The sequence below is a fragment of the Panthera tigris genome, chromosome D4 (assembly GCF_018350195.1).
Source record: "Panthera tigris isolate Pti1 chromosome D4, P.tigris_Pti1_mat1.1, whole genome shotgun sequence".
NCBI lineage: Eukaryota > Metazoa > Chordata > Mammalia > Carnivora > Felidae > Panthera > Panthera tigris.
The window spans coordinates 6,363,657-6,390,771 of NC_056672.1; the positions used below are offsets into that span (position 1 = coordinate 6,363,657).

The 27,115-nt window shown below is 39.6% G+C and overlaps 2 protein-coding genes across 2 annotated transcripts in view; both read left to right on the forward strand.

Annotated features, from left to right (window-relative positions):
• Positions 1-16,325, forward strand: part of PLGRKT (plasminogen receptor with a C-terminal lysine) — a 60,283-nt gene extending 43,958 nt beyond the window's left edge. Inside the window, exons 6-7 of the mRNA XM_042964207.1 lie at positions 12,542-12,614; positions 13,820-16,325. Of these exons, the coding sequence (XP_042820141.1) occupies positions 12,542-12,614; positions 13,820-13,829 (83 nt within the window). The 3' untranslated portion in view covers positions 13,830-16,325. The remainder of the gene's footprint in view (positions 1-12,541; positions 12,615-13,819) is intronic.
• A 911-nt stretch (positions 16,326-17,236) lies between these two features.
• On the forward strand, positions 17,237-22,808 carry RLN2 (relaxin 2). Its single transcript, XM_007094155.3, has 2 exons — positions 17,237-17,576; positions 22,369-22,808. The coding sequence occupies exons 1-2, from the start codon at positions 17,369-17,371 to the stop codon at positions 22,704-22,706; spliced, it is 546 nt and encodes a 181-aa protein (XP_007094217.1). The 5' UTR covers positions 17,237-17,368; the 3' UTR covers positions 22,707-22,808.
• Positions 22,809-27,115: the final 4,307 nt, after the last annotated feature.

Genomic DNA, 27,115 nt, shown 5'->3' on the forward strand with positions numbered 1-27,115 from the left:
AAAGGGAAGAGCCAGAGGAAAACCTCTGAGACCTGGCATGGCCAAAGAATAGAAAGGCCAAGCAGAATAGGAGGAGATGAAATCTGAAGGGGGAACACAAGCCATTGTTATAAACGATAGTCATTATACTCAAGCAACTGACCACATATCAACATATGGTTCTGACAGAATCATAGTTGTAGAGAACGTTGGGTGAGGTCTTAAAGGATGCACTGAAGTTCTCCATGAAGATAAGGAGGTGCAGAACAATGACATGCTGGGCAGAAGAAGAGGCTTGATTAAAGGCAAGACAGGATGTCACTTCCAGGGATTTGCTGCTGGTTCGATTTGCCTAGGCTGGGGGGTTCCTCCTGTGAGGGACGTGTTAAGAAATGCACTTGGAGGCACAGATTATCTCTGGAATGGCTTTGGGTTTAAGGAATCTGCATCCTGAGAGTAATGGGCATGAAATATCTGCACTGGGTTTTACTGGAATTAGTCACTATAGGGGGAAGATCCCAGAGCCCATGCAATGAAGAACGGCAATAGTCCACCCGAGTACTGGCCAGGGCCTGAACTAAGGCTGTGGCTTTGAGCATAGGTTCAGGAAAGTGACACAGAAGAATAGCAAAACTGGGAAACTAGTTTGAGTTTGTGGAGGGAGAAGAAAGTAAGTTCTCTTCATTGAATCATTAGCATGGATTTCCTGGAGGACATGGGAAAGTAGTGATTAGGAGGCACACTGGTGGTCTAAAGGATACTTAACATCTAGCACTGGTTCATAGACCATGCCACAATCTGGAATTGCATTTCTTTTACCTTAAATTCAATCATTCTGTCCGAACATTCCTGACACGGTCTAGCCAGGGCCCACCGAGAATGGGCTTAAGTGTCCTGCAAAGACTGACTGGCTAAAGACCTTACACAAGATGTGTGTCAGTGTGCAACATATCAGGCTGGGATCCCTCTGGACCACCAGGACATTCATTTGTATTGGCCTCTCACCCTGGCATTAACCCTGAGTTCGTTAGTAATTATTACTCAATAGAGCCTCTGCTAAACACACACACACTCACATTTTTGTTTGTGCCTATTGTGAGGCAAAAATCAAAGCAGAGCTATTAAATAAAGGCTTTGCAATTCAACTGTATTAAAATATATTCCAATTGTCTTTTGTATTACTGATTATCCAATGCTTTTCCCCTTATTATTAAACATAATAATATTTATATTATGAAATATAATAACATTTATAATTGAAAGGACATTTTTGCTCTGACACTCGAGCTGTTAGCCATTTATGTTAATACTTGCATTAATTACTATTATTATTATTATTATTAAATTCTGATTACCAACTAGACATCTGACATTTCTTTTTTTTTGAATTTTCTAATGTTTTTTTATGTTTGAGAGAGAGCATGAGCTGGGAAGGGGCAGAGAGACAGGGAGACAGAGGATCTGAAGTGGGCTCTGAGTTGACAGCAGAGAGCCCGATGCAGGGCTCAAACTCACAAATTGTGAGATTGTGACCTGAGCCAAAGTTGGACGCTCAACCAACTGAGCCATTCAGGTACCCCTAGACATCTAACATTTCTAAATACTGAACATGATGTGGTCTTTGTTCAGGTAGCTTATATTTACAGATCTTTGTGATATTACAAGAAGAATAAGGAAATTGTTGTAAGAAAATATATTAGAAGAAAAATAAGAAACTAAGGTCTGATTATAAGCAAAGATTTAGAGATTTGAATAAGGGTAACCTCACCCAGTGTCTTTTCAGTGATTAGAAACAAAGCTGGGGAAAATCTCATCCCTATCCTATGTGGCTGTTCATCTTCCCCCAAGACACTGCAGACCTAACCAAAGCAATGCAGAGATTCCCTCACCTTCACGTGGAGGTTAAGTCGTGGTGGGAAGGAAATAAATACGGGCCCCAAAATTTTCTGCACCAGAATGACCCTTATTGGAAATCAAATCACTTTATAATAATAAAATAATATAATAGCAAAAACAGTTTATAAAATCACAGTACTTAGCCATTTTGAACGTTTTTAACTCATATTTAAATGAGAGAACTGGGGACTAAAATTACAGTCACTAAAATTACAAATAAACTAAGTTTATATGATATTATACCCAACTCAGTTTGTGTTTGGGGGTAAAACTGAAGGGTCCTTTATGGTCCAGTACCTAACTTCACTTTGTAAAGATTATAAAAGTGTCCTAAATCTACTGAAAACAGTTTTAATGACAAATACTGAAGTTATTGTCCAGATGTTAAAAAGAGAAGACCCTTGGAAATGGTCTACTATAAGCTCCCATTTTCACATTTTCTCAAGAAAATGGAGGCTTTTTGTGATTTACCTAAAATTCCACATCTGGTAATGGTAGTTTGTACTAAAATGTTGGTGTTTTGAATTCCTGGCAGGATTCTCCCTGACTCTGAAAGAACAGTGACAATGAAAGTCAAAATCAAAAATATGCTTCTATAATATCATAGATACTCAGTCTCAGAGCCTTAGAAGAGGGGATTAGAAGGGCAGGGTTTAGGGTACCTGGATGGCTCAGTTGGTTAAGCATCCAACTTTGGCTTAGGTCATGATCTCATGGTTCGTGGGTTCAGACCCTGCGTCGGGCTCTGTGCTGACAGCTCGGAGCCTGGAGCCTGTTTCGGATTCTGTGTCTCCCTCTCTCTCTGCCCCTTCCCTGTTCATGCTCTGTCTGTCTCAAGAACAAATAAACATCTTTTAAAAAATTTAAAAAAAAAAAGAAGGGCAGGGTTTAGAAGAAGATGAGGAGGGAGCAGACTCAAATTACAAAGAATAATCTACAACCAATGTAATCTGAATGTAAGCAATCTGAAATTCATAATATATTTTATAGACTTTGACAATTTAATACACGCATGGTCAAAGGTTATATTCTAGAGACACTAGCCAGAACCTAGATAGTGTTTCTGCTCCACTGTTCTGGGAAAGGAACAAACTCTTGCTGGGAAAATATTATTAAATAAAGTCCACTAGCCAGGGATCACACTATCTCTTGGCCTTGGAGTGTGTTTGTTCTGCAAGAGGGTTGGAAATATTCCTTAGGTTTGGCCTTGTGGATGCCTACAGGGGATTTCAGGAATACCTGCATTCTACCAACTGTACAATTTGCAGAAAGTAGATTCTAGTATTCAGGGATGACTACTTAGCATCTCTGATGATTTTTCTACTGGTAACTTTGGAATTTATGAAGACTGGAGCAGTGCTTGGCCTGCAGGTGCACCAGGAAGCCCAGACTGACTAGGGGCGGGGGAGAGAAAGTGAGAAAGGCCTAGAAAATAAGAAGGCCAAAAAAAATGAGTAGTCTTCATGAAGGGATAAAGCTGACTCAAATGCCCCTCATAGTAAACAGCACAAAAATGGCTGCCAGGGGAGCCACTGGTAGGGGGAGTTGAGCCCCTCAGGGACCAAAGTCACCTGTGGGATTCTCTTGCAGCCCAGTTTATTTTGCTGTGCTAACTTGTTCCTCTGGCCACTTGGAAGACAGTAAGAAATGTGGCTGGGCAGGACAAATTCATCATGACTGCTGATAAAGGTAACTGGAAACCTAGGTCACTGATAAAGACTCAATGGTGCTGCTAAGTCTCAGGTTTAGATGACATTTCTGGTTCAAATTTTTCTGTCCACAGGTGTCACAGGATTGAATGATGGATTGCTAACCTCAGTTTATTTATTTTTTTCTTGGAGGACTTCCATTATGGCTAGCAGCACTCTGTGGATGTTTTCTGCTCTGCCTGGATGTGAGGGATAGGCAGACACTGACCCTGAGTTGGTATTAGAATTTCATTTGGTGTTAGAAGAACAGAGTTCAGGATGTGTCCACAATGAATTCATGTCCTAGAAAGGATTGGCAATCTGGGATTCGGGTTTGGTGAAGGTTTCAAAAAACTAGAAGGAAACAGTTGTTGAATACATGTGAAAGTCAATGGATCAGAGATACTAGTATACATTGAAATGTGTTAAGGGAGGTCTGTGAAAAGCTGTCAGAATGTCAGGATAATACGATTGGGATTTGAGGAATACAGGTGTTTTTTTTCCTTCTCTTCATACCATCCCCACACCATTAATTTACTGCTGATGAAGATGTGACTTGAGTAGAAGATAGAACTACTTGGTGAATTCTATTCACCAAGGTGATTTTGAAAAGAGAGCGAGCTTGCTAGGGACCCAATATAGGTTAAAATACTCGACAAGTTCACATCTTCTTAAATTACTCCAGAGAAAAGTTGGCCTCTGGAATGCTTTCTTTTCCTCTTCAAGGATCTAAAACTTTTGAAAGGCTTCCAACTAATGCTACCTATTTCAAACTAGAAACAACAAAAAGACACTTGGGTTTTGAATAGAGTTTGAGCCTATGGATGGTTATGTCTCTGAATTCAATAACCATGGACTACGGACAGAGTACCGGACTGATCTTCCAGCCAGTTTCCTTGTCTGATCTGGAAGCTTAGGACAAGGCTGCCATCTCTGAAACAGCCTGAAAATCTAAGTAGGCAGGTAAAGGGGGTTCTGTTCAACTTCTAACTTTAGTAAGTTCTCTTCAGCAATTCAAGCAGAGACATCAATTTCCTACTAGGATTGTTTTAGGAAAAGAAAAAATTCAAATAGCCTCATGGGTGATGGATAAGACATTCCATTCTCCCTCCCATTTCTTTTTCCTCAGAGATAATCACTTTTATCTCTTTTAGCTGTCTCAGTATAGGATCTCCCTGAAGCAAATTTTGCAATAGTGCCTTGAGCAAGTCATTTACTTGGGCACATAATCCCAGAAACTCTGGTGGGGAATTGGTGGAGTAAGATGTGACAGAGAAAAAAGCTAGTAAATGAAATCTTACCCAGGAAGTTACCTCTGTGGGCAACTTAACCCTGCTGGGGAACTCTGAGAAATGGTTCAGAATAACCCCTTCACCCAGAGTTATCTGACCCCAGAAATGCAAGAGCTGGGGTATAAAAACCTACTTTTGAGTTCATTGGTGGAGGGCTGTTCCCAGTCCATTATCTTTCCAGCACTTAGGGTGTTTTGGCAAAGTGGGCGCTGGAGGCCAGAAAACCTGGAGGCAGGAGATGCAGGTGCTACAAATTGGAAGTCAGATCAACTTAAACTGAAATGGCATATTCATATTTTAATTCATATTTTAATACCAACAGTGTAACTTTAACTTTACATCTCTAAGTAACGTTCCAGTGTAGCTATCTCCTAATGTTCCCAACTTTTTAAAAATATAATTTCTTGACACATCATACAAATCATGAGGAATTGCTTTCACCTCTCCCACCTTATACCGTCTCACCTCTCCCACCTTATACCGTCTCGATACCACACACTTGCACCCTTCCCAATGATTGACCCGTCTTTCCAATACTCTTATGTGATCGTTTTGTTAGATCAATGTTCAGGGCTTACATTGTGATGATGACGAACACTTAGCAAAACTGTGCCACGTAGTAAAATATACTACGTTCTCTCTCTTGTTTGGCATCCTGCTTTTCTGGAATTAGTAAGTCTAGTTGTTTCCTGTGCTTAATGTTCGATATATTTATCACTTCTGTGGCCATGAACTCTTTGTCAGTTTCTCCCAAGACGTCCATTCACATCAGTTAGTCTATCAGTATCTCCTTCTTGAACAAACTTGCAGACTCCTGACCTGCTCCCACCTGGACTGTTTTCCCTCTACACCTGGTACTCAGCTCTCCCTTCACCTATGGTAGGGGTTCTCTTCTCCTTATTCCTGTGTTGCATCTTTTGTTTCCTATACCCTGTGTTGTGCTCCTTCATTTGCTGGAACTCATCCTCCTATAGCTTTCCGAGAAAGGGTAAATGGAGGAAACCTGTTAAGACCTTACGTATCTAAACTTAACAGTTCTTTTTTTCAAATTTTTTTAACGTTTATTTATTTTTTGAGAGAGAGAGAGACAGAGTATGAGCAGGGGAGGGGCAGAGAGAGACAAGGAGATACAGAATCTGAAGCAGGCTCCAGGCTCCGAGCTGTCAGCACAGAGCCCAATGCGGGGCTCAAACTCACAAGCTGTGAGATCATGACCCGAGCCGAAGTCAGATGCTTAACTGACTGAGCCACCCAGGTGTCCCTTAACAGTTCTTTTCTGATGCTTGATTGATGCCTTGACTGGGCACAGAAATTCCTGGTTGTTAGTAATTTTCCATCAGTATTCCTAAGAGATCACCTCATTTTCTTTTTGCACTTCTCAGTCTGTTTGTCGATATCCTGAGCTGGGAAGCCTTCCATCACAGATCCCCCTCTTTACCCTGCTTGAGCTCCGACCACATGTGTTGGGCCACTCATCACATAGACAGATGTGCTCCTCACCCACTCACCCCACTCACCTGCCCCACTGGGCAGAAGCCATCCTTAGCCAGTCAGGCCCACACACCTCTCACTAGGCCACCTTCCCTTCCTTGCTGCCCCCAGTGTGGATGGCCTCCTTCACTCCTCTGAGCCACCACTGGACACCTCCTTTGCTCTGCCCTTCCTGATGGCTTTAGCATGGAATTATTCAGAAAGAGAAGGGAAGAAGAATGAAAGAACTGAATTTTAACATCTGTCATTTAATTTATATATTCAGAATTTTTGAAACAAAATTACTTTTAGATTTTATGTTAATGATGTTGATTTTATCGGCTAGATCCTTTGTTTTGAATATTTTGAGAGAGACAGAGAGCATGGGTATGAGTGGGGGACAGGCAGAGAGAGGGAGAGAGAGAACATCAAGCAGGCTCTGCACTGTCAGTGCAGAGCCCTATGTAGGGCTCGATCTCATAACGGTGAAATCATGACCTGAGCCAAAAGCAACAGTCAGGTGCTCAACTGACTGAGCCACCCAGGCACCCCTAGGCTAGATCCTTTTATTTAGAATTTGGATAGAGAGGTTTTCACTAAAGAGTATTTGTGTTTATTGGAGAAAAGTATCCCAGTGAGTTGTTTTGGCAATGTCAGTGAGCAGAGAGTAGAATTCTAAGGCCAAAGCAACCAAGGAACAAAACCCCTGGTAACCATGGAACCCCGTCCTCAATAGAATAGGACTGAGTCCTGGGCCATCAACCAGTTTCTATATGAGGTGTAGACACTTTGGAGAAGTGTATTGGCTCCTGAAATATTTACATGTCTACTACTCTGCCAATTAATTGAGAACTTGAGTCTAAACACCAGCATTAAAGCAATATATTTTATAACTCACCAAAATATACTGTTACGTTCAATATGCCAGACCATTAGCCTCATAAATTTATTAAAGCAACCACCATTTCAGCATTTATAATTGCTTGAATAATTCTAACAGTAATTTTTAATAGCATATAATTTTAGTTATAAATGAGACTGTTCTGTTGCCTTAGTCCAGGGATTCTTAACCTCACTACATTTGGGGCCAGATAACTCTTTGTGGTAGGGGGCTGTTCCATCTTTGTAGGATGTTTACCAGCATTCCTGGGCTCTGCCCACTAGTCGTCAATAGCAAACCTCCTCTATCTTGGTTGGACCATCAAAGATGTCTCCAAATTATCCTTAGCTGAGAACCATTGCCTTGAATTGACAGTTCAATCATTTAGACTCTCTTTTTTTTTTAAGTGTATTTCTTTATTTTGAGAGAGAAAGAGAGTGAGGGCGGAGCAGAGAGAGAGGTGGGGAGAGAGAGAATCCCAAGCAGGCTCCACACTGTCAGCGAAGAGCCCAACACAGGGCTCAAATTCATGAACCATGAGATCATGACCCGAGCTGAAATCAAGAGTAGGACGCTTGGACCGACTGGGCCACCCAGATGTCCCTAGACTCTCTTTTATCTTTGTTGTAAATGTATATTTTTGCCCTTAACAGTGATGAATAACCATTACTGTTTAGCTTTCCAGGTATACAAAATTAACAGATGACTACTAAAAGATAGCCAGTGATGCTAGGAGCATAAAATGTCAATTTAAAAGGTACTTAGCTTATATTACAACATTTCCACTATTGGGTGTAACCTGATTGTTGAGTGGGCAAAACGAAATCATGTTTACAAAGTTTCTCAGGAAACTGTAGTCAGTATCCAAGTGTTAACAGTCCAAGCTTTGCAGACTGAGTCTCAGTTTGAACCCTTCACTCCAGTGCTCACCAGACCTGAACATGTAACTGAACTTCTGTTCTTCTATCACTCAATTTTAGTTTGGTGATACTAATATTACTCAGCTCAGAGGTTGCTGAGAGTGATAAAATGAGATAATGCAGACAAAGTATTTGGCAGATAATAGGCATTCAATATTTCCTAATACTACTGTCCTATGTCCAACGCGTATTCCATGTCTGTTGCTGTTTTCACTCTAGTCTATAACTTGATGAGTTCTAATTGACAAAGGACAAGCATACAGCTGACTGCAAGCCCTTCTCTGTTTATCAATTGACTGTATACCCTATTTGTCAGAGAACTGACTATTCATTTTCTATGGACACAATGAACATATTTGAGAAATAAAACTAGAGAAAGTGATTTGGTCGGGGGCTATATTTGATAGGTGCATTTAGATGACACTTCATTAAAAAAAGGAATAAAAATTCAAATAACATTTAGTTATGCATTAAACAAATGATATTTATTGAAAAGAATAAAACTGAAACCAGGGCTGTAGAAAATCCAGAATTATCTGAGTTATCTGGACCTATAGACAAGAAAACCTGAAAGCAGGAAAACAGGGTTTTCAGAGAAAACTGTGCCTTCTAGGGAAGTGGTCCTATGTATTCAAAACAGCTGATTACTGGGTCAGATTCATTCATTCTCTGGAAGCAAGAAAGAAGATACGAAGAAGGTCTCTTCATTCATTGTAATTAAATGAGCAGATATTCTACACACACCAAACAGCAGGAAAAGCACCCTCATCAAAAATCAGTCAGTCACTTGTTAGAAACCACTGAATCATAGATGAAGAGAGCTCACAATAATACAGAGGCATAGAACTTGCCCTAGATTTTTCATCAGTTTTCTTCTCCACTAGTCAGCTTAGTTCAGAATGATTCCTTTTGTCAAATGCTTTTGGGCATCACCCTTACTTTTCAAAAAAAAAAAAAAAAAAAAAAAGAATCACATCTATCAGTCAATATTAACCAAGAAAAAAAAAGTAGAATTAAACAAACTTCACTTTATTTATTTTTTTTTTACATGAACTAAAATTTTAATAATCACTGATGTGGTAGAGTATATTAATATTTTTGCCAAATACTCTTGTGGCCAGGATGAAATTCCTTTTCAGGACTGTCCTTTCCTTTTTTTTTATATATGAAATTTATTGTCAAATTGGTTTCCATACAACACCCAGTGCTCATCCCAAAAGGTGCCCTCCTCAATACCCATCACCCACCCTCCCCACCCTCCCACCCCCCATCAACCCTCACAAACTTCACTATATAAGAAGGGCAATTTGCAATTCTGTTCAACATTGTTTCCATAAAAATAATACTCCTTAAATATCAACAGAATTATATGTATTTCTAAAGCTTTAATATGTTCTCTCTCGCATGCTAATATGTGCTTCAGAATTGTTCGAGAATAGTTAGTAAAGATTATTCTGAGCTGTTTCAAGGTTGGTATATTGAGCCAGATACAAGTAAATATAAAATATAACTTGTTAATCTCTTCAAATATAAGTGACATGTGATGTCCTTGCAAAATACAAGGTTAACACTGAAAATCAAGTTGGAAGGAATAAAGTATGATTATTTGGGCTTAATAGTCATGACTGAACACCTTTGTATTAATTTTTCACATGTTCCATTGTTAAAAGATCAAAGTAGAATAATTACTGTGTTTCTATAAAACACTGGCTGGAACCTCAGACAAATTAGGAAACATATTCCCCTTAGCATACATACATATCTGTTTTCCACCATATTAGCATATCCTTATAATACTGACAGTTCTTTACAATACATTTAAAGTATTGCGTAACCCACTTAAGCTCAAGACTGGTATATTTAGGAATTCTAACTTTATTAATTTCTTCAGGATTGCATAAGTAACAACTTAAATAGCATTATTCCTAAAATGTTTCATCAGAGTCTTTGGGCAGTGGCTACATGGTAGTTTGTCAACTATTCAGCACACTGGAGACAACTAGTGAGCTTAAAAATACTGATGCCTAGTTCCCGCACCGGGATACACTAATTCAATTGTTTTAGCATGCAACATAATATTACTGTTTCTTAAAGGACCCCAGGTGATTCTAATGTGTTGAAATACTAGGGAAACTTTGGGCTGGATTAAAGGTCCAGATTGGGAGTGGGAGCCACGGACCATTGGCTAATCTGAAGGATCAGTCATCTTAATGAAGAAAAGATGCTAGATTAAGGGTAATGGGGAAAAGGGGTGCCCTGGGGTAAGTCTTACACAACTGCCCAGGAGTTTGTAAAAATGTACAGATGAGTCAATGGGGTCCCATTCTATCAAGCCAGTTTGTAAGTACCAAAACCCCCCTCCCCTCCCCTCCCTTCCCCTCCACTCCCCTCCCTCCTTTCTTTCTTTCTTTCATTCTTTCATTCTTTCTTTCCTTCTTTCAAAATCATGCTATCCCAAAGAAGGATGGGAAGGATCACATTGAAAATGCATGTCTTTTAATGCTTCTTTATTTTTGAGAGAGAGAGAGCAGGGGAGGGGTAGAGAGACAGGGAGATGCAGAATCCAAAGCAGGCTCTAGGCTCTGAGCTGTCAGTGCGGAGCCCAATGCGGGGCTCAAACTCCTGAACCGTGAGATCATGACCTGAGCCAAAGTTGGACGCTTAACAGACTGAGCCACCCAAGCGCCCCAAGACTTTAATTTACCAGTTATTGGGTCAGAGCATCTATGCTCACTAAGATCTATTTTAGGGCAATTGGGTAACTTAGGCAAGGCAACAGTTCCAATGGTTAAAGTGAGACATACCTATTTGTTCTCCATTTCATATGTAGTAACCTCTGAGGATTATAGGGGGTACCATATTAATATGTAGTGGGATCCCCAGGTGTACCAGTAATTTGAGTCCAGTATTATGTCCATTTGGTACCAATCGGTACATTTCAGAAGATGTTAAAATTAACTCAGAACCTGTGCTGTAGAAGTTTAAGAGCCAATAAATATGCTTTTATCTCTTTGCCATTTACATCATTTTAATAAATTTTAGACTTCCAATTGGGTCTAACTGTGGGCCTCAGTTTTTCTTTTTTTTTTTCCTTCCCCTTCCCCTATAGCCAGGTTCATTTGTTTGTTTGTTCATTCATTCCTTCCTTCTCTTTCTTTCTCCCTCTCCCTTTTTTGGTTGGCTACTAAATATAATCTGGTGTCAGGGGGTGTCCTCTCTACCCCATGCTTATTTATAAATATCTTCCCCCAGAGTCTCAAGTATCATCAGGCTCAGTGGTCACCCCCATGGCAATGTTTGCTTTATAGGGTTTAAAGAAGTTTAAATGAACTCCTTTGCTGTGCCACAGGGATGCCACAGGTGTCTTTCCTTGTAACCCCGAGGATCAGGATCTTTGTTGTGACAACAGCATAAGAAGCAGCAGCAGCAGCAGAAGAGGTATTTAAGGATCCTGCTGTGCTGTCTGCTATTGGATATGTGAATCACAAGCCACCTATTGGCTTTCTTTTCTGCATCTCTCTCTCTCTGTACAATTTCTCTCAAAAGTTTTCATCTATTTTCTAAAAAATACAATTTGTTGTCAAGTTAGCTAACATACTGTGTACACAGTGTGCTCTTGGCTTTGGGAGTAGATTCCCATGATTCATCGCTTACATACGACACCCAGTGCTCATCCCAAAAAGTGCCCTCCTTAATGCCTATCACCCATTTTCCCCTCTCCCCTACACCCCTCATCAACCCTCAGTTTGTTCTCAGTATTTAAAATTTTCATATTTCTAACTGCAAAAAGTCATAGCTTTTCAGTCTTGATCCAATCACCCATAGTGCAGACCTTCTGAGTGGTTATGGGAAAAGTTCAAAAGACCGGCAGCCGGCCACCCTCTTAGGTAACCATCTTCTCCTCCAGGGAATGTCAGTTAATCTCCCTAGGGTCAAGGTCCACATACAATAAGGTCTTTGGTCTATGGCTCAGATGGAAGCCATCAAGTTCCGTGATTGTCAGATTAGCCCTTTGGCATGCTAGCAATCAGCAACGCTAAGCAAAACCCAGGTATGCTGGCTTGGGATTTTGCATTAGGAGGGTGTTGACTTACTTACTCCTCTGGTATTTTGGCAGGAGCTGGTACCAAATGCTGCTTCACCTTTTCTTTTCTCATTAGCACCTGGCCACAGGCCTGCAACTGGGGTGCCATGCTTAATTCTCCCCAGGATGCTGGTCTCCTCCTTTTCCACAAAACTCACAGAAAACCAACTCTGAGCCTGTCCCAGGGGTGCACAGTCACAATATCCACATGGCTGCCCCTAAGCTGTCAGTGATGGTCACCAGGATGCGGTGACCACACTGTTGTAGCTGGACCCTTGGTAAGTGGGCCTCAAGAGATAATTAGTTAAAGTTAGTTTTCTCTGCCTTTACAGGTGGGATGCTCAGAGACCACCTGCCAGACAAAACACAGGCCAAACCCAACAACATGTTAAGCTGTGGTATATTGTAAGTTAACAACAATTCTTATCTGGGGGACAAGAGCATTTTAGGGTTGGAAGAGACGGCAATATTGACAAAGACAAAAAGTGTGTCCAAAACACAAGCATGCAGCAACTGGCGGTTCTGTCTGAGGGGGCCTTTGCCATATCATGATGGAACCAGTCAGTTAGCCAAGAGGAGTTAGTTAAAGCTGACTAGGTGTCCTTGGTCATGAATGGGCCACCTTGTTCATGATCCAAATGTTTTAATTACCCCCTATTCACCCCATTGGTGAGGGAGGAAATTCTGCCCCAAAGTTACAAGGATGGCCACATACAACATTCAACGCCCAACACCGGACAGCTGAGACTGTCAGTTTATTAGTCACATATACTCACGGCTCAGTGTAGGAGGACACTGCAAGCCACACAAGGCGAAATGGGAGCTGCACTCAGAACACAGTGAACAGCCGGGGGCCACATGAGGCAGGCCTTGTAGTAGCAAGAGGGTGAGATAAAACTGTAGTTACTACGAGAGGATGTGATTGGCTTCTTTGAGTACTGCCATGAGCTGGCAGGAAAATGAAACCTACTACTGAGGGATGTGTAAGAACTGGGCCTGGTTCTCTTGAGGAGAGTTGTTTGGCTAGGAAAGCCAGACTCCACTGTGGGAGCAGAGTGTGGTGGGGAACTTGTGGTTAGGCCATTTAAGTCTCTCCGTTTCACCAGGTGTCAAGGCAGCATACAAAGTTGGGTCTTAATTTTTTGCCCCAATATATTAATATTTATGGGGATCAATAAAACTAGCATATTTGGAGACCTATTATTGAGTGTCTACTATATGACAAACATGTATCATCAGTGAACAAACCTAAGGTCCCTGTTCACAAGAAGTATGAAGTATACAAAGAGTGGCATAATTCTTTCTCAACATTCGCTTAGCACATGCATTGTTGTTTGAGTAGAAATAAGAAAATATTGAAGTTATTTATCTCTTCTAATCTCTTAGAAAAATTTAGAGATTTCCCAAAGTTTTGCTGATAAGAGAACTTTCTGAAGATCCTAATTTCCCTTCAGTTTTTGTTTCAGTCTTCTTGATAAAGCAGCATAACCTGAAGTGAAAGCATAAATATCTAGAGTAGTCCAAGGATGTCTATGAGACACAGAGTCAGCACTGATTTCTGATCACTACTCTTGAAAAAATACAAAGGTTTACCTCTCCTTCTTCCACAGATCCCAATGAAATGATGGAAGAAACATACAAAACCAGATCTGATGCACTACTTATTATCACGGGAAATGAGGGGGATGGTTTGCTACTGACACATCAGAGAAAACAATGAGAATTTGCTACAAGATAGAAAACTGGTAGAAAAAGATTAATGGTGAAATATAAAAGAGCAGAATCTCATGTCTTTAAAAAACTGAGTTTCTCTTAGAACCACAGGCTGATCCCAACTGGATGGAGTGCAGGCAGGAGACCATGAGCAAGGGAATTCAAGAAGGGGCTGTAGAACTTCAGAGGTTGTCTGCCACCTGGAACAAAGTTCTGTGACACGGAGATCCAACCCAGAGAACAAGGGCAGCACCCGGGAAATTTACAGCCTTGATAGGACAAAGATGCGGTCCCAGACACAAAAGGCAATTCCACAGAAACTGCCCTGGCCCAAGTCCCTTACCACCTCTTCCACAAAATCCCTGGAGGCAGGTCTCCTGCTCCCAGAATCTACAGTCACTGCTTCTTATTAGATGACTGGCTTTTAAGAGGTACAAAGATAATCTGTGGTAAGCCATCTTGTAAAAGCACTCAAATGATTACTTCAGTCTTTAAAATATCTATCTCAAGTGCTACTAATATGTGCCTAAAACCCTCATGAGAAACTAATGAATGCAATCTTCATTTGTTTCTCATATAAAAATGTACTCTGCTTACACATATACTTATCAATTAGGATTGTGTTCTCTGTGAATAACAGAAGACCCTGTAACAGTGGCTTTAAACATAAGCCTAGGGAATCACTCGTTTAGATGTGAATGAGGGTAGCAGGCTCTTCCCTTTCTGGTCAGCTATGCTTAGCATGCAAGCCTTCCTCCTTCTGCTGCTGAAACTCATGGTCCCAAGATGGCCGCTGCACCTCTGGATCTCAATGTCCACTTTAGGACAAGAAAGGAACAAAAAAAGGCTTAGTGTCTGGATCAGAAAAGCAAAGCCTTTGCCAGAAACTTCCACTGCTTGCGTATGACTGTACTGACCAGAACTGTGTCACATGGACCCTGTTACCTACAAGAGACATCTGGAAACCATTTCTACAACTCAACAACCTCAAGAATCGATCTATAGTTCCGCTTACCGCTTTGTACCTACAATTAAAGGCATTCATGAGTATCTATTAACCTTCACCACGCAGATTAACTCCAACTGAAGCTGGCTGCAGGAGAACCAGAGAAAGGGGGCTTTGGAATCCAGAAGACATGGGCAGGAATCCAGCTCCAGCACTTACCAGATGTGTGTATGGCATACATTTGATTTTTCTCTTTTGAAAGGTTTCTTTGGGCTTTCTTGTTTTTTAACAACATGAAAGAAATGCCTTTTAGCCATGCCTACAAAGCCTGTGAATCCCACTGTTGTCTGTTACTCTTAACAGTAGAGTAAGCCCCCATCTGGCATGTGCGCTAGACAAACTTGTACAAGTTACATGACTACTCTCAACTTGCTTCCTCTCCCTGTAAAACGGGAGAATGGCCCTTTCACTGGATAACTGCAAGGACTCTACAAGACGACACAGATAAAGTAAAAATGCCCCTGATGACTGAAAGAAAACCAGCCTCAAAGCAGGCTAGTAAATCCTTTTATCTGTTGTTTTACTGAAGATGAGAGCCAAGGATACAGGTTTTCAGATTACTCTGTGGAACTGCCCCAAGTTTATTAGATACAGGGGACTCTACATGCAAAAGAAGAAAGGGTGTGCGTGCTTGCAAGCAGTTCTCCAAGTCACAAGGACAAAGACAAGTCACAAGGTAGAATTTGTTATGGTTGTAACAATTAAGGTTTTTTGACTTCCACAGAGACATGTGAAAGACCCTTAGGTCATCTTTATACATGTTTCTATCATATCTGATTGTTTAAAAATTTTGCTTGCATGCCTTTGCTTAACTGGTTTTCTGGCTCTTCCTGTATTTAATTGTTCCTTGAGGTCATCTGAGATGGTCACAGGAAGCTGGTATCAGTCACCTACTACATTTTTAATGCACTCCACCCCCTCCAAAGCTACCCTCCCCCCCAGAAATTTACATTTTACACAAGCAATTACTTTGGAGGGCAGCCTTGCAAATGGATTATTTTTTGCAATGATTGTGAACCCACAAAAAAACCTTCAAACCTCAGTTTTGAGAAGCCTCTCCCAAACTGCTTGTTTTAGCAAAAACCCATGTAAAAGCACTACCTCTGACCATCTCATAGCTTTGGTCAGGGCTGGTGTGTGTGTGTGTGTGTGTGTGTGTGTGTGTGTGTGTGTTTCATTACACAATGCTTAGCATTTGATCAATGCCAAGTGGGTCCTGTTGAAATTAGCAGCAACCTAGAAATGAGAAATATTCTATCCCATAGCTGTATCTGTAACTGATTGTTATTACTTTAACCCAAAGCTACCCTAACTTCCCCCATGTCTCTAGTTTACCTGGTGGAACTGAGGTAATCTGAATACATTATGAACACAAGGAAATAAATTATTGAAAAAAAGAACCCATTTACACTTAAAAGTTACTGTCCATCTAGAAAGATTATTTAATGAGCATATTATCTCAAACTGTTAAATTAGAAGCTCACTAAATACAGTAAACATAAAATACAGTAAAAAAATAGACATGATTTCTGTGCTGTAACCTATATTATCAAAATATTCTTTCTAGAATTGTGGCATTTTTTTGTTTCTGTGTGTGTGTGTGTGTGTGTGTGTGTGTGTGTGTGTGTGTTCTCCAGTCTCTAGGGATATAGAAACAATACAATCTGAAATTAAAATATTCAAGTAACTGGTTACAATTAGACTATCTCCCAGAAGAGTCAAGGAAAGTCAGTAGAGAAAGTGCACTGTAAACTTAAGATATCATACAAATTTAAAGTGATGCATTGATAATTTTAATGTTTTTAACCAGGATTTTTAAAAAAGTCATCAGATATCTCTTTTGTTAGTAATTTATCCATTCATTCATTGTATTTTTAATGACTGATATACCAGACACTATTCTAATGAACTTATTTAGATTAGGTTATACAACAAATGGTCATGCTGGAAAACTCTGAACTATGAGAATATAGGTGATTTCAATTTTATTTTTCTTGATATAATTTAGTGTAAGGGCCATGCATAACTTTATGATAAAGAAAAGTTTAAATCTTCACTAACTTTAGCTAAAGTATGTGAAATACTTTAAAGGTAAGAAAAGAAAAATATATACAGCTGCAAAAGATCCAAGAACAGAAAGATGGGCAAGCGGAGGAAAGTTGGGGAGGGTGAACGGAGGGCGGGTGGGGTGGGATAGGGGGTGGGGGTTTGGGAGGAGTGAAAGGGGGAAGTCCAAGGAGGTGGGTGGGGAAAAGGGTGGGGCTTGGACCACTGACTCAGGTCTAAGTGGTCACCCAAGGGTTATAAAAGCTTGGTTGAACCTGGCCAGGAAAGCAGCCCCAAAGTCCAGCATTGGAACACAGGCAGAGACCGGTAGGCGTCAGCGGCTGCAGGCTCTAGCGGAAAGCAAACGCCCAGGGCAGCAGCTTTCTGGTCCAAGATGCTGCGCCTGTTCTTATCCCACCTGCTGGGAGTCTGGCTGCTACTGAGCCTACGTGCCAGAGAGATCCCAGCCCAGCAGGAGGAAGTGTTAAAGGCATGCGGCCGGGAGTTTGTCCGACTACAAATCCGGATCTGCGGCTCATCGTCCTTCGGAAGAAAGAGTCAGCAACACCGGGAACCTCGGCAGGCACCCGCCGCACTCCCAGGTGAGCGCTCCGGCCCCCCGCCGCTCCCCACTTCCCATTGGCTGTGTTCGGAGGCGCACCCGCGCTGGGCGGCTCCAGACCGCGCCGGCTTCCCGCGCTTAGCCCTGACTCCGAGGTTGCTGATGCCTAAAAGTTTGGAATTTTCTCTTGCAATGTGCTTTTCTAGTGAGGTCGCACCCGGGATCTCACCAGAGGAAGTGAAAGCATCGGGCACAGCAGAGGCCTTTCCTGAGAGGCACTTGGTGCCCTTCAACTCCTGGCAGTCAGGATGATCGGGATGGGGACGAGGGGGAGCCACAGAGGTGGTTCTGTCGCCCAAAGACCCGCTGGAGGTGGGGGCGCACCTGGGTTGGACACCACAGTCAAGTCCGCAGGGCACAGAGCAGACGGTCGTGTGCGCTGGTTTGAGTGCCAAAGTGCATGGGACCGAACTCGGAGACCACTGCTAGGATCCTGGAGTGGTAAATATGAAGGGTTTTCTTAACAACTCTCCTCCTTTGCAAAAAATCTGGACTGTGGCCCACACCATCGAAAATCTCTTTTAATTTTATTTTTATTTGTAAATTTCATTGAAGGGGAGAGCCTAGCCTCCCACCCTCTTTGCAATGGGCCTTGAAGTTCATTTGCGAGAGAAGGGATTGAAGAGAAAGAAAAAGGCCTGATCCCCTACAGGAGAAAACCTGACCCCTCAGAATTGAGTACAGCTCAAATCTGGAATGGTTTAAAACAAAAAAAAAACAAAAAAAAAACAAAAAAAAAACAACTTTGTTAGTAATACTATTTAGAGAGATAAAATGGAACCTAAGTTTAAGTAGCAATACAAACTTTCACATCTAATCAGTGTAATGGGTTATATTAAATTCAGAAAAGGCAAGCTCAATTATGAATAGTGTTTTATGTTTAAAACATGTATGCAATTTATGATAAATCACAACTATATTTTATAGGCTACATAATATATCCTATATTTAAGTGACCTTCACGTAAAATCATTGTGCACACTAAGCACGTTTACTTCTCTTTTATGGGATTTAAAGTACGATTATAAAGCTATTTACTTTATTTTTCTATACTGTTGGTCAGAGACTGATTTATTTAATGCAAGTTTTTACCTAATGCTTATATTCTACACTACAGAGTTTAGAAATTTACTCATTCAAAGTCGGCAAGACCAGACTGCATTGTGTTTCCTTTGTTAATTCACTTTTTCTCAGTAAATAATATGCTCATATTAAAGACTGAAACATACACATAAATACAATAAAAAAATAAAAAACACAGATACTAAAGACTCTGAAAAAATACGTGAATTTAATGAGAAAATGAAAACATCTACATTAAATGAGAAACTGACAGGCACTGTTAATGAGAAATGTATGGGCACCTGCCTGGCTCAGTGGGTAGAGCATGTGACTCTTATCTTGGAGTTGTATGTTTGAGACCCACCTTGGTGAATTTAAAAAATTTTTATAGTATTTTATGTCACAAATCTACTATATATATTTAACCATTCTTAGTGGACATTTAGGTTGTTTCCAAATTGTTACTTAAACACGATTTTCTGAGCACATTTAAATATAGCTATTTGGCCAAATTTCTGTTTCTGTAGCAGAGTATTGCGATTTTAAAGTTTTTTAAAAGGACTGTCTTCACTGCTACCCAGTACATAATTTAACTGGAAATAAACTAACAAAATATTGCCTGCAAGTGAAGATCAAGAAAAATGCTTAAATTACTAGGTAAGAATCATTTTGGAAGTACATATCAATCAAAATAACTTGTGATTCATGAGCTTATAAAACCTCTATTGTTAGTTTTTGTTTTGTATTATTGTTAGCTAGCCATTTTTTTTTTTACCAGAGTGTATGCAGAAATAACACTCATTGCACCCCTTTAAAAAATAAGAGATATTTTTAACTAAAAGAGGTCTATGTTAGTAATTTTAGTTCAAAACACAGTAATTAAGAGGGCCCCTGGGTGGCTCAGTTGGTTAGGCATCTGACTTTGGCTCAGGTCATGATCTTGCTGTTTGTGAGTTCGAACCCCATATCAGGCTCTGTGCTGACAGCTCAGAGCCTGGAGCCTGCTTCAGATTCCGTGTCCCCCTCTCTCTCTGTCCCTCTCCTGCTTGTGCTCTGTCTCTCTCTCTCTCTCTCAAAAATAAATAAGCAGTAAAAAAAGAGAGAGAGATGTTTATATGAATTCAGGTTGATTAGAATATTATCTTTTATTTACACTTGAGAAGGTAAAGCTGTTGATTGGAAAATGTTTCAAAATAAGTTTAAAAAATAATTTTAATAAATGAGTGCAATCAGGCAAAAGTAGACAAGTGGAACTACATCATACTAAAAAGCTTCTTCAGAGCAAAGGAAATAATCAGAGTAAAAAGGTAGTTTATGGATTAGGAGAAAGTATTTGCAAATCATATATCTGGAAGGGTTTAATTTCCGACATATATAAGGAACTCCTACAGCTCAATAGCAAAAAAGGTAATAATCCAATTACAAAATGGACTGAAGACATGAACAGACATTTTTGGCACAGGAGACATACAAGGGCCAACAGTTATAAGAAAAAAGCTCTATATCACTATCATCAGGGAGATGGAGATCAAAACAACAATGGTATCACTTCACAGCTGTCAGGATAGCTATTATCAAAAAAAAAGACAAGAATTGTTGAGGATGTGGAAATACTAGTACCTTTGTATACTGCTGGTGGGAAAGCAAAGCAAAATGGTGCAAGCACTGTGGGAAACACTGGGGAGATGCCTCAAAAAACAACAACACAAAAGAATTCCCATATGATCCAGCAACTCCACTTCGGCATATTCATCTAAAACAAATGAAATCCAAATTTTGAAGAGATGTTACCACTCCCACATGCATTGCTCACAATAGTCAAGATGTGAAAAAGAATGCCCAAAAACACAGCCTATGAATAAACACAGCAGAAACTACAATTGTTTTGCCTAATTCATTAACTGGCATTAAGTATATGGAAAGTTACTAAAGTTACTATTAGTTTTTCTCTGCATTCAATAAGGCCCCAACTAGAGAAGGTTTAAGTTTGAGCAAGGACAGTTTTATGGGGAGATTGAATTAAACTTGGGGTATCTTACTGAAGGAAAATGCAAAAACTTCTGACTACCAAAGAAATGGTACAAATTCTCATCTGTCAGGTTTAGAACATGAATGAGAACGAGCATTAGAAGGAAAGATAAAATACTAGAGTTTGTTTTCTTTCACTTGAAAACTCCCAACTATTGAAGTTTGTTACTGGCTGAAAGGAGAGCATGGAGACCCTTGCTAAAGAACTCACAGGAAAGGGGCCAGCCCCAGAGCATTCATGCCTGCCTGGGTGAGGGGGTGTGATTTCCTCTGATCAATAGTCATCAATGGTTACCCAGAAATCTACAGTCCATTGTTTAGATTTATATATCTTGGCTTCATTGTTTCCACTGTTTCAAGAGCCACACTTTATTAGTAAGCTGAAAAGGACAGTTGGCTGTCCATGAAGAACAGCAAGAACTGATACAGGTTTATACTATAATTTAAACTTCCATCTGTGTTTCTAATGTTTCTGGTGCTAAAACTCTCAAAGTTGTGTACATGGAATATGTAAGGTTAGGAGAGAGTCTACATGACCGAGAGTTTTTTGAGAGCAGGAAATATGTTTCCTTTTTATTATATCTCTTACCTGGCAGTGCCAGAGACATGGAAACAGTCAATGCAGGTTCAACTGATCTAAGAAGAAAGATACCAGGGGCTCCCGGGTGGCTCAGTCGGTTAAGTGTCCGACTTCGGCTCAGGTCATGATCTCACAGTTCATGAGTTTGAGCCCCGTGTCGGGCTCTGTGCTGACCGCTCGGAGCCTGGAGCCTGCTTCGGATTCTGTGTCTCCCTCTCTCTCTGCCCCTCCTCCACTCGCTCGCTCGCGTGCTCTCTCTCAAAAATAAATAAACATTTTTTAAAAATAAAAATTAAAAAAAAGGAAGACATCAGCTAGTTCCTGCAGGTTCCCAGTCCAAGTTCCAACCTTCTTATTTGCCCATCCTGGGATGTGTTTAAGAACAGACTCCCTTAACATGCAGAACTTGCGTGATCCACAACACTGGAACAAAAGTCATACAAAGTACATTAGTTAGTACACGCAGCACAACAGATACCAATCTCTTCTTAAAGTCACTGGTATTTTGGTCACTGTTCTTTTAGCCCATTTCTCTAGTAAATGTAAAATACTACTGATTTGGAGTAAATACTCTGGAGAAAAGAAATTGTTAAATAGATGTATGAGGGATGTCAGAGACCAATATCTCCTTTTAGATCAGAGGAGCTGAAAATTCTGCCTTTTTAACTTTATCCTGAGGCAGTAATCTGCCACCATGGAAGGTTTGAGAGGATTAAGTTAGAATTAAGTCAGAAGTTAGTAACAGAAAAAAATTAGTCAGGTAAGAAAAATTAATCTGGAGTCAAACTGAGTGTTTTCTTCGATGACCAAGATGACTTCAGAAATGTCAGGAGTCAAAGACTATGATGAAAGCATTAAGGGGACATGAAGAAAGACAGACACGAGGTCTGTGGAGTAAAGCAGAATCTTAGTAATGCTGTAGTAATTTAAGCTGCCCAACTATAATCCGCTAAATTGTTTAATCAGGATACTTGTTAACTCTGTTTTGATGTTTAATTCTATTAAGACAATACGTTCTTTCATGTCTCTGCAAAATTTTTTTTTTCTGATGTTCCTTGAGTATTTTTCTCTACCCCCTCCTTTTTTTTTTTTTTTAATTTAGAAATCGTGTCCTCCTCCATCACCAGTGGTGCAGAAGCCTTGAATGGGATGTTGGAATACGTTCCTGATTTGCCACAAGAGCTGAAGGCAACACTGTCTGAGAGGGAGCCATCATTCAGAGAACTACAACCTTCATTGAAGGATTCTAATCTTAACTTGGAAGAAGTGGAGAAAAGTATTCTTGGTAGACAAAATGAAGCTGAAGACCAAAGTCTTTCACAATTAGGAAGATCAAGGTTAGATGCACATTCTCGAATAAAGAGATCAAACTATATAAGATACAGTGACAGGTGTTGTAACGTAGGTTGTACCAGGAAAGAGCTTACTGCTTTATGCTGAGATGAAAGTATTGTGTATTTCATCCAGTGTTCACATGTATTCCTGACACATTCACTGATGGTTCTGTCACCCCACTGATTATTAAAATATGAGAAATCATTATTTTGTGTTTGGGTTTTTCATTTGGTGTGTAACAAAATATTCCTTGAATTGTTATAGTTTGTGTTAATAATAACTTTTTATTCCAAAAAATATTTTTGCCTTTTAAATTAATGGTAATTAAATTGGGTTATTGCCTTTTTAATACTGTTAACTTAAAATGACATAATCTTTATCATTTTAAACACATATAATAACTTAAAAAAATTTTAATAGATAACTTAGCAAAAACTTATGCTTTGCATTAGTGAATAAGGATAAGCCTATTTTTAAAATTTGTATTTGATAAATTATAATCTGTCACCCACTCTTTCTCCTCTAGACCTAATGTCCAAATGTTATTTCACTACTTAATATTAAACAAATTATTTTAATAGCAAAAGAAATAAAAATAAAAAATAACTTATACAGTGCCTAACACCAGGTACACAAAAAGGACCAAAATGTTTTTAGTGATTTTAAACTCAAATCAGATATACAGAGTCACAAAACTTGGACTTTTCTTATAGGTTTTAAAAGATGTTTGTGTCTTCTTGAACTATTAATTGCAAACAATCAGATTGGATACTAAATCCATTTAATTTAGTTGGATTTTTCAAACTAGGGTTCTTCTAATGTTACCATCTAAGACATTAAAAGTAAATTATTTTTTAAGAAGAAAAATGAACAGATATATAGAAGAGAGTGAACAACTGAGTGTCATATATTACAGCAGAACTGTTTAACAAGGGAATAAGCTTTCTGTTCACTGAGAATTTACAAGCCATTTCTATAGCAAAATAACTGTGAAATGATATGAAAACTTGTTAGAATAGTAAGTTAACAAATATCTTAGTATTTAGCCAGTTCCTTTGACTTACACACACATACAGTTTTAGGTAGCATTTATAGAAAAGTACACTTAAATAGCAAGTTAATCTCTATCAAATATCTGTAAACAGAATTTAAAAATTTCTCCCAAATTTTAAATCTCCATAATGGTTCACCATAATGAGGCCTTTAAGGTTTATTAAGTCCTAACCAAGGCCACCTTGTAAAACTTCATAAACAGCTGCAGAACCTCAGAGGCTATAAGCCATCTTGGACAAAGCCAGGAAGAATGCTATCTGAAATGGGAAGTCCTTCAAAGGAGAATAACGGCAGTACCCAGGAAACTTACAGCCCCAACACATGAAGAGGCATTCTTAGATACAGAAGGTATCTCCCAAGACCCTGTCCTGGCCTGCATCCCTGATATGTACCTCCATAAAAGCCCTCAAGGCAGGGTTCCTGGTCTCAGAATCTGCATTCACTACCTCTGATGATACGACCACACTTTAAGTGGTACAGTCTATAGTGAACCAGCTACTATATACATTCAAATAATCAGTTAACAGCTTCAAGATATCTAATTCTCATGTTACCAAAGTTCTCCTAAAACCCTCATGCAAAACTAATGGTTGTATGCTTAATTTATTTCTCACATGAAAGTTTTTTCATAGTATTCTCTAATAATTGTATTTCTATGGTGTTGGTTGTGATCTCTCCTTTTTCATTCATGATTTTATCTATTTGGGTCTTCTCTCTTTTCCTTTTGAGAAGTCTGGGTAGGGGTTTGTCAATTTTTTTTTATTCTTTCAAAAAAACAGCTCTTAAACTTATTGATCTGTTTTTTTGGATTCTGTATCATTTTTTTCCACGCTAATCTTTATTATTCCCCTTCTTCTGCTGGCTTTGGGCTTTATTTGTTGCTCCTTTTTTTTTTTTTTTTTAACGTTTATTTATTTTTGGGACAGAGAGAGACAGAGCATGAATGGGGGAGGGGCAGAGAGAGAGGGAGTCACAGAATCTGAAGCAGGCTCCAGGCTCTGAGCCATCAGCCCAGAGCCCGACGCGGGGCTCGAACTCACGAACCGCGAGATCATGACCTGAGCCAAAGTCGGATGCTCAACCGACTGAGCCACCCAGGCGCCTCTTGTTGCTCATTTTCTATCTCCTTTAGGTTAGATTGTGTATTTGGGACCTTTCTTGCTTCTTGAGACAGGCCTGAAATGCAATGCATTTTCCTCTTAGGACTGCCAACGCTGCATCCCAAAGTGTTTGGACTGTCCTGTTTGCATTTTCATTTGCTTCCAGGTATTTTTTTTATTTTTCTTCAATTTCTTGGTTAACCCATTCATTCTTTAGTAGGATGTTCTTTAACCTACATGTATTTGGGGGCATTCCAAATTTTTTCTTGTGGTTAATTTCAAGTTTCATCGCATTGTGATCTGAAAATATGCATGGTATGATCTCAATACTTTCATACTTATCAAGGGCTGTTTTGTGACCCAGTGTGTGATCTATTTTAGAGAATGTTCCATGTGCACTCAAGAAGAATGTGTATTCTGCTGCGTTAGGGTGAAATGTTCTGAATATATCTGTTAAGTCCATGTGGTACAATGTGTCATTCAGAGCCATTGTTTCCTTATTGATTTTCTGCTTAGACGATCTGTCCATTGTTATAAGTGGAGTATTAAAGTCTCCTACGATTACTGTCTTATTATCAGTAAGTTTTCCTTATATTTGTGATTAACTGATTTATATATCTGGGTTCTTCCACATTGGGGGCATAAACATTTATAATTGTTAGCTCTTCTTCATGGATAGACCCTTTAATTACATAATGCCCTTCCTTATCTCTTGTTACAGTCTTTGTTTTAAAGACTAGTTTGTCTGATATAAATATGGCTACTCCGGCTTTCTCTTGACATCCATTAGCATGATAGATGCTTCTCAGTCCTCTCACTTTCAATCTGCAGGTGTCTTCAGGTCTAAAATGAGTCTTTTGTAGGCAGCATATAAATGGATCTTGGTTTTGTTTTTGTTTTTGTTTTTGATCCATTCTGATACCCTATGTATTTTGATTGGGGCATTTAGTCAATTTACATTCAGAGTGATTACTCAAAGATATGGATTTAGTGCCATTGTGTTATCTGTAGGTTTCATGTTCTTTGTGATGTTCTCTGGTCCTTTGTAGTCTTTAGTGCTTTCCACTCACAGAGTCCCCCTTAGGATCTCTTGCAGGGCTGGTTGAGTGGTCACAAACTTCTTTAGTTTTTGTTTGTCTGGGAAAGTCTTTATCTCTCCTTCTATTCTGAATGAGAGTCTTGCTGGATAAAGGATTCTTGGATGCATATTTTTCCTATTCAACACATTGAATATTTCCTGACACTCCCTTGTGGCCTGCCAAGTTTCAGTGGACAGGTCTGCTACTAACCTTATGTGTCTACCATTGTAGGTTAAGGACCTTTTTCCCCTACCTGCTTTCAGAATTCTCTCTTTATCTTTGTATTTTCTCAGTTTCAGTTGCGGTGTTGACCGGTCTTTGTTGATTTTAAAGGGAGTTCTCTGTGCCTCTTGGACTTGGATACCTACTTCCTTCCCCAGATTAGGGAAGCTCTCAACTATAATTTGTTCAAATAGACCTTCTTTCCCTTTCACTCTTCTTCTTCTCCTATGATATGGGTATTTTTTTGTTTCATGGAATCACTTAGTTCTCTAATTCTCCCTTCATTATCTAGTAAATTCCTTTTCCTCTATTTTTCAGCTTCATTATTTTCCATAATTTTATCTTCCATTTCACCTATTCTCTCCTATGCTTCTTCCATCCTCATTGTCACTGTATCTAGTTTATTTTGCATCTCAGTTATAGCATTTTTATATTAGTTCTAGTTCTAGGTCTTTGATCTTTGCAGCAAGAGCTTCTCTGGTGTCTTCTATGCTTTTTTCAAGCCCAGCTATTAGTTTTATGTTATTCTAAATTCTTGTTTAGATATATTATTTATATCTGTTTTGAACAATTCTCTGGCTGTGATTTTTTCCTGAACTTTCTTTTGTGGAGAATTCCTCCATTTTGTCATTTTGGCTAGGTTTCTGTCTTTGTGTGTTTTAAAACCTGTTATGCCACCCACACTTGAGAGTGTGACACATATTAATATATATATTAATATATTAAATATATAAGTTAATATATTAAAAAGGGGTCATACGCTGTCCAGGGCCTCGCACTTCAGGAAGTGTTTTTTTGGTACATCTCATGCACTCTGTGTTGCATTTTGGCTGCTCTATCCCACTGACCAGTCCTCTGCAGAGTTCCTCCTTGCTCATCGTGGTGAAGTGTTTGGAACTTCAACCAGATGCACTTCAATTTGTTGAAGCAATTTGTTGGGGAAAAAAAAGGAAAGGCAGTGGGCTCAGCTTGATCCCATAAAAAGTGAAAAATGAAAGGGGAGCCAGAGAATCAAAAAACCATAAGTCTAAGTCCAGAGAAAGAGAAAGGAAAATAAAGA